The sequence below is a fragment of the Stegastes partitus genome, unplaced genomic scaffold, assembly GCF_000690725.1.
Source record: "Stegastes partitus isolate 25-593 unplaced genomic scaffold, Stegastes_partitus-1.0.2 Scaffold58, whole genome shotgun sequence".
Taxonomy (NCBI): domain Eukaryota; kingdom Metazoa; phylum Chordata; class Actinopteri; family Pomacentridae; genus Stegastes; species Stegastes partitus.
Genome location: NW_007577789.1, coordinates 81823 through 96407, shown reverse-complemented (window position 1 = coordinate 96407; position 14585 = coordinate 81823). Strand labels below are relative to the sequence as shown.

The window sequence follows — 14585 nt, the reverse complement described above, 5'->3', positions numbered from 1 at the left end:
TCTGTGGTTCTAAACCTCTTTGTATACAATCTGTGGTCTGGAACTCTTTATAAGCAGTCTGTGGTTTTGACCTGTTTAAATACAGTTGTGAGGGGTCAAGTTTCTTGGACAGGAAAAAAAAATATTTCTGGACAAGCTCTTGTGTTTGTATTCAACTTTTTCCTTTAGTGTGCAGTCATTTATTCAAATACAGCTGAAATCGTAGACAAAATATCTGCATGGGAATATTCTGTCATTACAACATCTGAAACAGAATTTTATTTCAGGAAGGCTGACAAATGAAAGCTAAGCGAGAAATAATACAGAAACTCGCTAAAGACAGCTAGAGGGTGTAGGACTTGAGCTTTCAATGCAAATATAAGTAGGGCTGAACAAAATGCCAAAAAATAAAATAACTACTTTGGCAGATATGGTGATTTTGATATGAGTCACAATATATGGCTTTTTTTTTCTTGCCTCAAATAGGGAAAAAAAATGATGATGTGATTTTTGCTGAGGCCAGCACCAATCAACCAGATTCATTTATGTCTGCAGAATATGAATTGTATGCCGGGGCATCTCTGTAGCACCACGAGGCTTAATTTATAATGATATGTTGTGACACAGTTTATCTTTATCAAAAACTGCAGCTCTTTGGATTTGTAATTTGGATATTGCACTTGACCATATTGGCATTTTGATAAATTGTTCAGTCCTTAATTACACCACAGCAAAGTGTTGTTTATCAAAATGTATTAACAAAATAATCCTTCATTTCTGATTTATTTCAAGATACTCAAACTGTATCCATTACATGCTTTGGGCATTTGGTTTGACAACATTTGAAAATGAATGGTACAACAGACCAAATCCCTGCTTTGTATAAAATGAGTTTTTTGTCAAAGATCCAGCTGGAAGAAAACAGCGGGCTGATGTGCATTCATTTCAGTTTCACAGAATACTTGTGTAATTCTCAGTGGGTGTCACTTCTACTGGATGTGCTATACTAAAGTGCATTTTTAATAACGAGGAAAATCTAATAATTCAGTGCAATTTTTTAAAACAAAAACATCAGAGTGACAGTAAAGCTGGCTTCAGGTATAAGTGCAATCGTGCTTGTTAATTTCCCTCCATGTCCGTCTAGTTTGCCGTGCGTCTAACTTCATTCCAACTCAGTTAGCACTATGAAGAAAATGAACATTATGTTACTGTGCAGGTATTTTTATAGGTTTCTCTGCCAGCTCTCATAAAGTGCTCGAAATAGATTTTTTCTGCATCCTAAATGAAGTGCACCATGCTATCCTCACATTCTTTAGGCACAGTGAGTTTATAGTTTTGGCAAACTAACTTATAATTCTGTCCATCATTGTTGTCCCAGTATTCAGCCCCACAGACTCTGTATCGAATGGCAAACTCCAACACGGCACCTGGCTGCAGGAACGGAGGGACAGGCAGATGGAAACGAAATGAATCGTAACTAAACTGCCCCCCTCCTCCCTCCCAGGTCGTGGTGATGGTGGACACCCAAGAGGCCTTGGTTTCTGTGCAGCTCTTCCACTCTGTGAACGAATAACGAGCTGTGACATCTTTCTCAAAGTCCAAGTTGAGGACTTGGGTGATTCCCATGACCCCAAATTCAAAACACGAGATTCTCTCCAGGCACACTTTCTGCTCATGGAGACGATGCAAAAATCCTGGCTGGTCACCCGGTTGTTGGGCAAAAACTGGCTGCATGTATGGCAAGGAAATCTCCAGATGTTTCCCATCTGCTATCTCAGAACCCATCAACAACCTGAAGGTAACGTGATGTGGCACAAATGGATTGTCTCCTGATTTAAAAAGCCTGACGTCCTCCAGGTCCAGTCCCAAAGAGTCAGCAAACCGAACGCCAACATTCCTGCACTGCGTTCTCTTGGCCGTGGCAGAAGGTAGAGAGTGTGACCGTTGTCTGATGATGGGTTTAGGTGTGGGTTCGCAGGAGGGGCTGCGGCGAAGCGCTTGTTCTCTTGGCTTGGACACTCTGGGGCTTGGCGGGCGGATTGGAACTGACTTCTTTTCCACATTTGGCTTGTCAGCTCGAAGCATTTCGGTTAAGTTGATCGTCATGCAGGGCCTTGAGGGCATGCTGGGAATCCTCTCATGTCCAATAAACCAACCTCTCTCCATTGTTACGAAGAAGCAGTGCTGATCACCTGCAAAGAAAGTTGCACAGAAAAAATGCGTTAGAAAGCCACGTTTATCCTCCAAATTCACTCCAATCAAAAGCAAAATGACATAGCTGGAATATCATTGCGTTCATTTTTACCAAAAATACATGATTTTGACCTGCAACTTTTCTCAAAACAGCAACTTTGCTGTTTGCAAGACACATATAGCCACAGCAAGAAAGAGTGGGCGTGTACTCTGGAGTACGTGCCTGAACGCATACAGTCTACTTCTCAGTCTGAACAACTGCGGCAGTATTGAAAATGCCCTTAATGTGGCTCAGTAAATACAAATGAGACTCTGACATCACCTCACCATATACAGATGTGAAGCGTTCGTTACATTTAAACCTGCTGGATGCAGCTTAAGCTCGATCCTCCATGATTTAAACCATGTGTTTATTGGAAGCTGCGCGTTCCCGTGCGTCACCAAGTCGGTTGGCTGCAGTCGTGGAGCCCTGATGTGTGACTACGTTCCACCTTCACAGCTGCTCCAACACACATACATGTCTGTGGCGTGAAGTCGATGGAGATCAGCTAACATGCGCGCAGTTAACAGGAAACTACATACGGAGCAGAAACCACTGACGGCGCATGGGTGATGGAGTAACGTAAGAGGGATTTTTATATTTATTCACGCTCTGTTTTTCTCCTTTCTTCACATGCGTTGTTGGCCGTTTTTCTACTTCTGTTCTGCGTTGTTTTTTCATCACTAAGCACTCTCTTCTTTTGGGTTTCGAATAGTTTTAAAGAGCCACTAGCGCGCCTGTACTACAAGTCCCATGATGCACCTGTGATTCCCACTCCGACACCAGCGGTGAGCCAGTCAGCAGCAGGTAAACAAACCTATCTGACTGGGACGGCGAGCCAAACAAAGCGTCCGCGCTGTTGCACCGTTTCGCATTAGTAATGGCGAGAAAGATGACAGTCGAAAAAGAGACGCGTCCGCTGTGAGCAGCTCGTTAAAAAAAAGGAGGAAAAAAAGAAGCAAACGCAATTCGTTACTGAACAGCGAAACGCAGGTCGACGACAAAAACAGACGGACGCGTATAACCTGCAGTGGAGAGAGACATCTGCGCATGATGCATTGCAGCACTTTGGAGAAAATGGGTGTTTTTAGCCTCATTCTCAGAATAGAGTATCTGATCCGAGATGTCGGCTGGGTTCTTTAGCTACTGCATGATCTAATAACTGTGCTGGACTCCGAACAACATCCCCTCTGGTGCAACATGGGGCCCATCATGCAGGAACGCACCGCATCCACGACGCTCAAACGCGTCGTTTCCAAAGAGAAGATTCGGGTAAAAAATACAGAAAACAGCGGGCCAGTAACCAGGTAGGCCTCAATTTTTATTTTTTATTTTTATTTTTTTGCAGTGATACCTTAAAGGCAAATTTGAGCCTCTTATGTTCTGCAGCAGACAGGTTTAGAGGCGAGCATCACATACCTCTATCATGTTTCCACAGTTCAAAGAAAGGTAACAAGACGAAGAAAGCAGTGAGCCAAATGAAAAATGGCCTCCCAGGACCAGGTCAGGATAAGGACACGATGACAACGATGTATAGGGTATGTGGATGACATCCTGTTGAATTAAAGAGGGATCGATTTTTTATCATTGATCCTCCAGAGGATCTGTTTGAATGGATGATAGTGTTGCTGCATGTGTTGTGTAACCAAACAAACCCCACAATGATTGTTTTTCAGGGTGCACAATCCAAAGGTGGCAGGGTCAAGTCTGGCGCTGCACGGAACACAAGCAAAGCCTCCAGGTAAGAGTGGAGAGGGGTTTGCATTCTTTCTGAACGCTTTGCTTCAGGTACAGTAAATCCCTAAATCCCCAAACAGCTTTTCCTTAAACTCATCTTGTCTTATTATAGCCCTGAAGACGAGGAAGGAGATTTGAGACCTCAACTCCGCAAACACTCATCCGTGCACAGGAAGGAGGAGAAGCGAGAAAATCTCCGGGTGCCCCAGTGCAGCGGCGAGCTCCACCAAAACCGCGGGGGGATGGGGAAAAATCGGCGAGCCCTGTCCCTGCCTCTCTCCCCGATATCGGGGCTACGACACATGCCAGCTCACCCCCTGATGCACTCCCCGGCCCCCACCCCAGATGCGCTGCAGCAGCACCACAACCACAAGGAAGAGGACACTGACAGCGCCAGTGATCTGTCTGACTCCGAGAGGCTGCCTGTGCTGCCCTCCCCGTGCACCCCCTGCACCCCTCCTCACCTCAACCTCCGGGCCGAAGTCATCAACACTCTTGACTTTCCCCCAGACATCCCAGGACCCCACGGGGCGGCGGGCGATGAAGTAGAGAGTGAAAAACCCAGCTACAGTTACCCAGATTTCCTGCCTCCTCCCTTCAACAGCTGGAGTCTGAGGCAGCTGGCGGTGTTTCTTCACACAGAGGGTCGTGGTGCCCCCCGGCCCAAGCCCGTAGGGCCTTTAGAGAAGTACCTGGAGAGGCTGCTGCAGCTGGAGTGGCTTCAGATCCAAACTGTGCAAGCAGAGAGCAGCCGACCACCTGGTAGCCGCCCGAGGCCCCAGGGTTTTCCCTCTGCCACAGTTGCCCATCAGCCCAGGCCTCACACAGCTCCATCATCCCGACTCAACTCCCCTAAAGGCCTGCGACACAGCCAGCGAGCCTTCCCGTTTGCACCCGTCAACAACCCCCCGTCTCCCGCCTCGACCCAGCACCAGCTCTCCCGCTTCCCCGTTTGTCCTCACTGTCACATTCGCTACCCTCTGTGCAACGGAAGCTGCTCTGCCTACGCCTACCAACGCCACTCCCGCCTCAGCCCGCTGCTGGAGCGCAGAGCCCGACCCGGGGCGCCGGCAAAGAGGAGCAGCAGTGAGACCCGAGCAACCTCCACAGAGGGCAGGAGCCCAGGGGCACAGGGTGGAAGTGGAGGAGGCGCCCAGACCCCAGTCAGCCCCTCAGCTGGAAAGAGTCATCTCAGGCACATGCAGGCCGCAGGCAACGCCCGTAAGCAAGCCCAGGAATCTGGCACTAATCCAAACAGCAAAGGTCCGGTGAGGAAGAGCCGCGTCAGAGCTAACTCTGAGACAGATGTTAAAAAGGAGCCTGGTGGCACCAAAGCAACCGGCGCAGAGAAGCGTGTGTTCGCTGCCAGTAAGAGGGACATCATCACCTCGAAGCGAGAGGAGAAGGACTGGCAGAGGACAGAGGCAGCGGGTCAGGCCTCGAAAACTGCCATGAAAAGAGCTGCTAAAGAGCCGTCGTCTCTCTCCAAAGCCCCGCTGAGCAGTAAGCAGAATGGCAAAACAAAAAATGTGCACTTTGTTGCAAAGTAACCCTTATAGCCCTGCAATATAGTGCTTTACTTAGTGGCTATCTGGTACAGGAGCTTGAACCTATGCTTGCTTTCTGTGTAATCTGTGTAATACTAACATGTCCTAACTGTTGTACAGCAGTCTAAATCAGTCAGTGGTGTACAGCCTTTAAAAGGTCAACTACGAGCGATCGAGCAGCTAGAATACAGATAAAGAATAACGTTACACTTAACTAGAACAGAACCGTACTCTGCATTTCATTCCACATGTACAGTTGTAGTCTTAATGCTGGACTGTGTTTTGACAGAATGCTCATCATAACCCTGAACCCTGCTAGGACTCTAAAACACAGCTTTTATGTAAACTAAACTCTATTGCACTCTGCAGTCATCTCTCAGTATCCTACTAATGGTAAAATAGGAATAAAATAAGCATCTACTCTGCCACTGGACAGTTTTCAGAATAAGTAATCCATAGTGAAGTTTAACACAAGTCATTCCATTTTAGTCATGAAATACAACCATAGCAGATAATAGTGCAATTTTTGATGTTGGAATGTATTTGTTTTCAATGCTCTTACTTTACTTGATGTTGCTTTTTATGATTTCTTTAGTGCCTCATGTTTTAAACCACATGTTAAGTTAAAGGATCTGCAAAGAAGGAGGCACAGTAACAGGTTCCACATATATTTGTGCTATGGTTTTACATTTTTGGTTACAAGGGCTTTTCATGTTTGAACAGCTTGAATTGTAGTCTACGATAATATACTGTATTTTGCATAGAGCTGAGCTCTTCCTATCATTGAAGACGGTGTAATGTTTGCTACGAATGTAAATGCATATTTTTCCAAATTTTATATACCATAGTTATATTTATGAGAAGTGTTGTGGTTGACTTGTATTCATCATTGTCATTGTTTTGTTTACATTGTCGCGCACAAAAAGAAAAAAAATCTGTAGAGCTGAATGTACTTATGTCTGCTGTGCTGTCATTCCCAGGATGCAGTGGGGTTTCAAAACATCATAGCTGTTAGGCTGTAACATGGTAATGTTATACATATCACCTCCTTATTCCACTGCATACTTGACGTTTTTAGAACACTGTGTTTACATTTGAGTGTTTTATCTGTTTCTTGTGGTGTCCCGTGTGCATTTGATTCATGGGAACACTACATCAATGTAGATGTGATAAGTATTCTGATTGCACCTCTTCACTTAATATCCATGTAAAGTATCAAAGCCATAGATAAGGGGCCAGGAGTGGCAATGTTATTATATATGTGTACATTACATTGACATGCACGCAGAAAGATTGTGATATGTATTTTCTCAATGTTGAATGCAAGTGTTTGCAAGGCATAGAAATAAATGTTTTGCACACAAGGAGCAGTTGTCTTTTGGTTTTTCTTTGGAGCACCTGAAAAAACATTTACACACAGCTCACAACTATCTGACATGCTGTTGAAATCTATACATACAAATGTAGAACCAGTTGGTCAATAACTCATGCTTATTAGTGCATTCATGTGCAAAAAAATCTTCTTTTGTATATTTAGATTTTAACCAAGGTTGGATTCTGATGAGATCATCACAGCTAACTCATTTTATGTTTGTTTTTTTTTTCCCCCCAGGTATTTGAAGTAACTGTAGCCAGTCTACTCCCAGACAGTCACCGGGATGATGCCAAAGTCTTGCAGACCATGGTACTATGAAAACGGGACAGAAATTCTGCATGCGATTACATCTTCTTCTGGTATGGAAATGGTTTCAGAAGCTGGCGAAGCTGCTTCTCTCTGTCGTTTACACACCCTGCAACGAAGAGCAGGAGCACATTTGCAGTGATTAGGAATAATAGAATTACACAGGGTGTTTCACGTGACCACCTGATCAAATACAATTCTCCGACTTGCATTTATACTTTTGCACCATTATCAGACTTGAATTTTTTTTGGCTGCTGTTGCCTCAAGACGTTTGCATTAACAGCACAGTTAGGTTACCTAAGTGTGTGTTGGCAGTGAAACATGAACTGCCAGATGTTTGCAGGTTTACATCCTCTCTATAGACAGGCCCGTCGTTCCACATGAGATCATAGCCCCCAACCCTTTTCTCCTTGCCAGTCAGCCTAATGAGAAAAACAGTCTATTAGGATGCAGCACCAGCGTGGAAGAGACCGATGACTTCAACATAGTTTTATCATCTACTGCATAGAATTCTTCTTATGATCTGATGGTAGTATGTTGTTAATTCCTGCAATGACACAGCTGTCCTTGAAGGCACTTGTTCTTACTTTTTAAGTACGTCATAATCCGTGCTCAAAACATAATACCTGCAAATTTTAATGCCTGTAATGAATTGAGAGACAGTAAGCCCTCACGCCTTGTTCCCTTGTGATGGAAATGCAGGCACGTGATGAGAAAGGGACCTTTACCTTCTCTCCATATCTACAACATTCAAAGTGTCTTCCAGCAGTCTGCACTTCATCTCGTAATCCTCCTGACTGCTGGGCGTGTGTGATGGGGAGGCATTCACCTCAATTAACCACCTGCAAGGAGATGGAGGGTGACGACGTTCAGCAAACACTGACTTAGCCCTTTGAGCCGGCATTAGTCCAATCAAAGATGGAATAGCAAACAGCTCAATGAGGATAGCTAGTGTTTGCGCTGAGCGGAGACACTGTCATTACTTTATGTGTGATTATTTACAGCAAAATTATTGCGTACCTGTCAGTTTGTCACATATTCTGCGCAGATTTACGAGGTTAATCATACGCGCTCACTTGTGAAAGCTAACACGAGGAGATTTACTGCTCGATACCAAGAACGTAAGTCAGAGTGGCATGTTTGCTTGTCTGTGCATGTGCTTTTATGTGTTATATGTGAGCATGCAGGCCTTCCTAGTGCATGTTTGTGAGTGAATATGTTTGCGCGATGATGCACTGTGGGTGTGTGTGTGTGTGTGTGTGAGCCCTTACGGTTTGAGGTTCTGGTCCAGCAGTATGTCGTAACCGTAGAGCTCAAAGCAGTGTTTGTCATTTATTATGACTTTTTGTACACTCTGTAGACTGCGGACAAAGATGTTATCCATCTCTTTAAACAGGGTTTCTACCATCTCTCTGCCGTGTTTTGCAGTCAGATATCTTCGAAGCTGTTGCATCTGCCACTTACATCCCTATTTAGAGATAGATGGAACAACACAGGAACACAAGAGATGATCAAGTTGCTTAAAATGAAGACATTTCAGAAAATCAACATAAATTAAACATGATTTTTATCTGTTTTTGAATTACACACCTTTTCGGGATCATAGTCAGGTGCTGTTTTTTGAACAGACACGTTGGTGAGGTGCATATCTGATAAGATGCACTAAGGAAACTCCAATGACATACTCACACCTTGCAATGGGAATGTGAATAGTAGCAACAGAATTAGGAAAAATAGCCTCAGAAATTGGGTCATATTGAGCTATTTAAAACAGACTTTACTTAAATATTTCATTAGACAAAGGCTAAACTTGTTAAGGCAATTGCTTGTGCTAAAAACCAAGAACTAGACCGTCACTTCAGTTTATCAAACTGAGTGATGAAAACATTTCCTGTTACCAAAAAAGGGGATACACTTGTCATCAATGCTGCTGAGGGAAAAGCGAGTGCTTGAGAAGCGGGCAAAGCCATCTCGATACAGCCAGGCCTTCAAGGGAACATACTGAAACACCCGAGATAACACACTGGTTTCACCATGCAGGAAAAACTACATTTTGGATAAAACATTGGACTTTACAAGGCTCAGTACATACTGATGTGACCAGGACGTAGACTCTCAGATCAAACTTCCTGCCTGTGGAGACAAAAAGCAAAACATTTTATGAAGCAAGGATACAAATTATTTGCTCACTGATCCTCCAGGTCACAATTCACAATTTGTCAGTTCTTATTTTCTCACTGAATGACTTTTTTCCAGAACAGAATTTACAATCAAAGTGCATTTTTCACTCAGTTCATTACCATTTATTAGGTAAGGGTTCTCTATATAGCGTTGGGCCACATAGCTTTCCACTTGAGCTGCATCCTTCTGTTCTTCTGAGCGTGTGCCATCCTGTGTAAGCACGGTATGAGCATCTATGTGGTACGCAGAATGTCTATTTATAGCAGTTTCATTTACAAGAAATCCCTTCATAAAATAAATTACCTTCTTCCAATCCATAATGTCTTTCAGTTTCCTGAACAGGAAAATTCCTTTGCCTTGAGATTTTGCTACCTGAATAAACATACCAGTTACCAATCAGAGCAATGTGGTGATAATTCATTTTTACTTCCTCGGGCTATCTATAAACTGAGAGTGTTTTTATTGCACTGTGTTACATCTGTGGTCTATTTCAGCGAACCGGCTTCATGATCCAGGTGCTGCCAGGACTTCGGTTGAACTCCTCAACAAAAAGATGATACTCGCTGGGCAGTGCAAAGGTGCAGGGGAAAAAATCACATCTGGACGCCTCAGTGCGGCCCATGTCCCTTTCAAGGTTTTTCTGGTATCTTTTGAGATTTTTTACCATGAGGTTTTTGCGAGTCAGCTGTGATTGAAAAAAACACATGAGCTATATTAATTACTGTTGAAATCTCCAGTTTACATTCTCATAGTATGACAGATTGATGGATCCTTACCTCATAATGATTGCGAAAGTGGTTTATTCGTACATGTTCCTCCATGTAAGTATGACCGAAGTTCTCCCTGAGCCAGCCCACATCACACCAGTTGAAGTCCCATTCTCCGTCACTGCAAGAAGGAGAAAAGAGACCATACACGAGCCAATATGTGATGATAAACACACACCTTCTATGTATCTACTGTGGAGGTTTGTTCATGCATGTTTCTGTTTGACACAAATGCGCTGCACTGCACAGCTTTGTGTAGAACATCTACTCACTCTTTGACTTCAACCCAGTTTGGTCTTTGGCGTAGGACGTCTTGTATGGTGTTGAGTAGGCCACATTTGTAACGCACACAGCTTCTCCCCTCTCTGAGGAGACATTGTGACACAGTCAGTGTTACCAGAACTGAATAGCTTAGAATTCAGAGCCAGCTCAAGTGCGACACCCACCGCTCTTCACTTTTGCTATAATCACACGAACCTTTGTATCCAGATGTCTGTGAAGGGGAGGGAAGAAAATTAATCCCAATGATGAAGTTAAAATGTGCATACACCTTCCTTAATGTAAACTACACATGCATTAGCAACTCCTCTGGTTTCCTTATTGGCTAAGGTTACTTCAGGCAACTTAGCTGTAATGTAATTCATCTCATGTATTAAGTTACCTTGATACTGAAATAAGTTAATATATTAGAGACACAAACTGGGATTACAGTAAAATTAACTTAATTATTTGATTAAGTAGTAGTTTTTACAACCATGAACAACTGCCATAAAGCAAAACTTTGCTAACTTTGCGAGCTAAACTATATCACATTTTATCTTGTTAAAAGAAAACCTACAAGACAACCGCTTTTACGCTTTCTTTCTGTTTACCTTGTACTTAGACATGGAGGCGGACACAATGAAACAGTTGCAAAATGCGGTAGTTACGAATAAATTACGTTCGTGCTACGTGTAAATAGCTAGCAGCAGCAGCCGAAGTTAGCTAGCAGGCAGCACTATTTCGTGTTTGACAACAGCTGTCGTCATGGTAACCGCCACACGGACTGAAGGAAGATTGTCCCAGTGCGCTTTCCGTAGCATCTGAAACCTGTCAAAAGTAATGTAGTGGAAAATAACATAATTTCACTGTAATAAATCTATTGTTTGGAGGCGCTGACTCAACGATAACATCATACAGATCCGCATTGCATTGCGAGCTGTTATTTAGCCCGCCTCCACTGACAAATAACAACGGTACAGAAGCTACAAAGGACGATTTTCAAACCTGTGAAGTATAAAAGTCCTTTATAAGCTAAAATACCTGGCACTTTGTAAATGTTTTTTTTTTTATTTTTTTTTTATGTGCTTTTGCTTCGTTGTTTTGGTCCTAACACGTAATAGCAAGCATTAACGGTACTGTCAAATCACCACTTGGTGGCGCCAAAACCTCAAGTGAGTAGGACGGTGCGCAAACCGATGTATTCTGATCCCCCCGTTTTTCTAAAAAGAAAAAAAAAAAGAAAAAAAGAGGTCATTGCATTTTTCAACATTAAATAAAGTATTCCCTGCTCAGTCGAATCAATTAACATGTCAAATTATCAACTTATCTGTTTAATCAGTCTCCCAGGAGAGATGTACATGATAGATAGATAGATAGATAGATAGATAGATAGATAGATAGATGGATAGATGGATAGATAGATAGATAGATAGATAGACTATTGCCCATAAAGTTGGAATATTTATTGTTTTTAGACACATTCCTCTTTTTATATCTATTTATACACATCCGTAATCCCCCATGACCAGGTGCAATGATTAAATACTGAGTCCCAGTTGGGAAAGAGCAATATTGAACATTCTAATGAATAAAATCCCCTCAAACATGTGTTTCCTGTTAAAAGGACTAAGATTAAAAATTGAAACAAAACCTTTAATCCTATTGTTCAATACCCCCAATTTTGTTTAAGCCTGAATACACAATTTTCAAAAGTTCATTGTGGTTTAATTGCTACTGTGATATGTATTGTATGCATATTGTGATATCAATAAAGTTTTGAGAAGATGTACACTTTATCTATGAAGAATAAATTGCATTGTCACAATCATTTCATTAGAAGAGGCATAAAATATATATTGTATTCCAACTTTATGGGCAACAGTGTAGATACTTAGATAAGTTATTAGCCTGCTTCTTAAAACAACACCAGTGGATAGACTACACCGCTGATAAACTGCCCGAGGGACCGACAAATGATCCGTTGACTGGACTTGGTGACAGGAGGATTATCAAAACAAACTGTCTGGAGCGGAGAGACCTGCTGGCTCAAACATGATCTTCGAACCTTTGCTACTAAGATTAAACCCCGCTATGGCCCAGTTCATAAAAACATTTACATTTATTGCTTTTAACACCTTGTTGTCAATAATGGAAGTAGGGCTTAAATCCGACTCAGATTCCTGAGTCAAAAGTTCAATAAACGGGTAAATCCCTGTTTCTTCACAGATTGCTGGGCCTTTTTTTTTTTTTTTTTCCCCAGCCACCCACCTTTAATCAAACAATCAGCCGTACTTTATTATCCCAGTGTCCACAGTGGTAAAGAACATGGCCCAGGCCTCTCACGCCTGCTCTGCTCGCTGAGCCAAAACCAGTCTAAAAACATTTCTTTCGTGCAGATAAACGATGAAATTACAGCTTTTACGAAACATAATCTGATATGAGGAAGTGTTTTTCTCCAATGAATTGTAATAAAGGGATTTTCAACAGCAAAGATAAATGTTTAAAAAAAAAAAAAGGCATAAAATGGAGATGTTGGTTTTGTATTCCAAACCCATAACAGATGCCTGTAAGATATCGTCAGTTTTCTTTTATACTTCATCAACTTGGGCAAGCCTCAGACAAGAAAACATGTATATACAAGTGTTAATTTAGTTTCCAAATACCAATAAATATTGCTTCTCCTCTTGAGCATTTCTCTATGACATGAGTAATAATAACTACTTGGAATAAAAAGGAATGTGATTGTAGCACAATGGTGTGCAGAGAGTTTTTTGTTTTTTTTTTTAACTGAGAAATTATTCAAATTGATTTGTTTCATGGAAGACAGTTTAGTCCTTTCCCCCTCCTCTTTGTAACTGTCAAAACAAGCCTCTGAAAAAAGAAAAGTTACTAAATCCCTTAAAATCTGTTACACCATGGATGCCAATCAGAGGTCAACCTCTTTGGAAGTTTTTATTTTGAGGCAGATGTCCTGCATTTGTGTTTGCAACAATCTTGGTTTGGCAAGTCATTCCTCCAGGGAATTATTTTTCAGTCTCTAGTAGTCTGTATGTATTATGATCACAATTTTGGTTAACCACATATATTTTTATCCTTATGCAACCTTAAAAAAAACACTCCATGATCACCAGTATCTTGGAATGGTTATTGTTTTTGAGGATGATGTGTTTGCCTCTTTCAAACATGTAACCCGCGTTTGCATGGACATGAGATTAAATTCCAACTTTATTGTACAATTCAAACCATCATTTTAAACCTACATTTTTATTTTACAGGCATGCTGTGAGTGGCTTCGTTTGACAATGCTGGTTTTACCACTGTGTGGGTTTTGCATACATTTCAATACCACTATTGCTGTGAAGCATCCCACAGATCTTATAATTCCCAGTGGGTGATGATCACTGTCAACAGTCTTGGTACACCATGAGCTCCTCCACAAAGATACTATAAAGCAGGGGATCTGTGGGATCCCGGACATCAGCTGCTTCTCATCTGTGAGCAATTTGGCTGACTTTACTGTGAACATCTTCACCTCGGAAGGATGGTCTGTCTGGTTAAATGTTCTGTTCCCCTATAGAGATTTCTGCGGTCCTAGTAAATCTGTCAGAACAATTATAAATGGAGAGAAAAATGTTACAGTTTGAGGTTTAAGAAAGGCAAGTAAGAGTAAAGACATGTGCCCAGGCAGCACTTATATTTGTCATGTATTATATATAATATTCCACTAATGGGGTCAAATATTAGAGTGTGAACATTACTGATGAACACTGAGTCTTTATGGTAGACTTTTGTTTCTCTTTTCCATTCATAAAGGTGTCTTCTTAATCCTCCTATTATCTTTGGGGTCAATTTGACCCCATTCAATGCTTAGCGTTTCTAAACAAGTGGTTGACATATTTTTTTTTCTGTTTTATTTAAAGGACTGTTTCACATAAACTTGGGTAAAACTTTTAATTAATTTTCTGGAGGTTTAAATTGTTAAATTGACCCCAAGGAAAGATGTCAGTAAATTTGAAGGTATTATGAGGGTTAATGGTTTCAATATGTAAGTAGATCTGAAATAGAGAGATATTATTGTAAAATGGGAAAGAAAAGCAGCTAATAGAGCTTTTGTTTATACTGAAAAAAAATGATTTTTTTATGTACATCATAATCACACTTCCTCCCTGTGATTTTTTTTTTTGTTGCACTAATTCAT

The 14585-nt window shown here is 41.8% G+C and overlaps 3 protein-coding genes across 4 annotated transcripts; 1 reads left to right on the top strand and 2 right to left on the bottom strand.

Annotated features, from left to right (window-relative positions):
• Positions 1-139: 139 nt before the first annotated feature.
• On the bottom strand, positions 140-2738 carry ppp1r3da (protein phosphatase 1, regulatory subunit 3Da). Of its 2 annotated transcripts, none has more exons than XM_008275729.1 (2): positions 2500-2738; positions 140-2171 (listed from the first exon to the last, which is right to left on the bottom strand). In XM_008275729.1, the coding sequence occupies exon 2, from the start codon at positions 2143-2145 to the stop codon at positions 1258-1260; it is 888 nt and encodes a 295-aa protein (XP_008273951.1). In that variant the 5' UTR covers positions 2146-2171; positions 2500-2738; the 3' UTR covers positions 140-1257. The 2 variants fall into 2 exon arrangements, with proteins under 2 accessions (XP_008273951.1, XP_008273952.1); XM_008275730.1 differs by having other exon boundaries at positions 2527-2738.
• A 208-nt stretch (positions 2739-2946) lies between these two features.
• fam217ba (family with sequence similarity 217 member Ba) lies at positions 2947-6863 on the top strand. Its single transcript, XM_008275728.1, has 4 exons — positions 2947-3519; positions 3651-3750; positions 3889-3953; positions 4062-6863. Exons 1-4 carry the CDS (start codon positions 3413-3415, stop codon positions 5497-5499), a joined length of 1710 nt encoding a protein of 569 aa, XP_008273950.1. The 5' UTR covers positions 2947-3412; the 3' UTR covers positions 5500-6863.
• Positions 6864-6867: 4 nt separating this feature from the next.
• Positions 6868-11013, bottom strand: ttll9 (tubulin tyrosine ligase-like family, member 9). The gene is made up of 14 exons (XM_008275772.1): positions 10999-11013; positions 10573-10619; positions 10399-10491; positions 10136-10247; positions 9859-10044; positions 9663-9731; positions 9479-9569; positions 9271-9311; positions 9092-9179; positions 8769-8827; positions 8450-8646; positions 7907-8020; positions 7476-7600; positions 6868-7286 (listed from the first exon to the last, which is right to left on the bottom strand). Exons 1-14 carry the CDS (start codon positions 11011-11013, stop codon positions 7216-7218), a joined length of 1308 nt encoding a protein of 435 aa, XP_008273994.1. The 3' UTR covers positions 6868-7215.
• Between the last annotated feature and the right edge of the window lie 3572 nt (positions 11014-14585).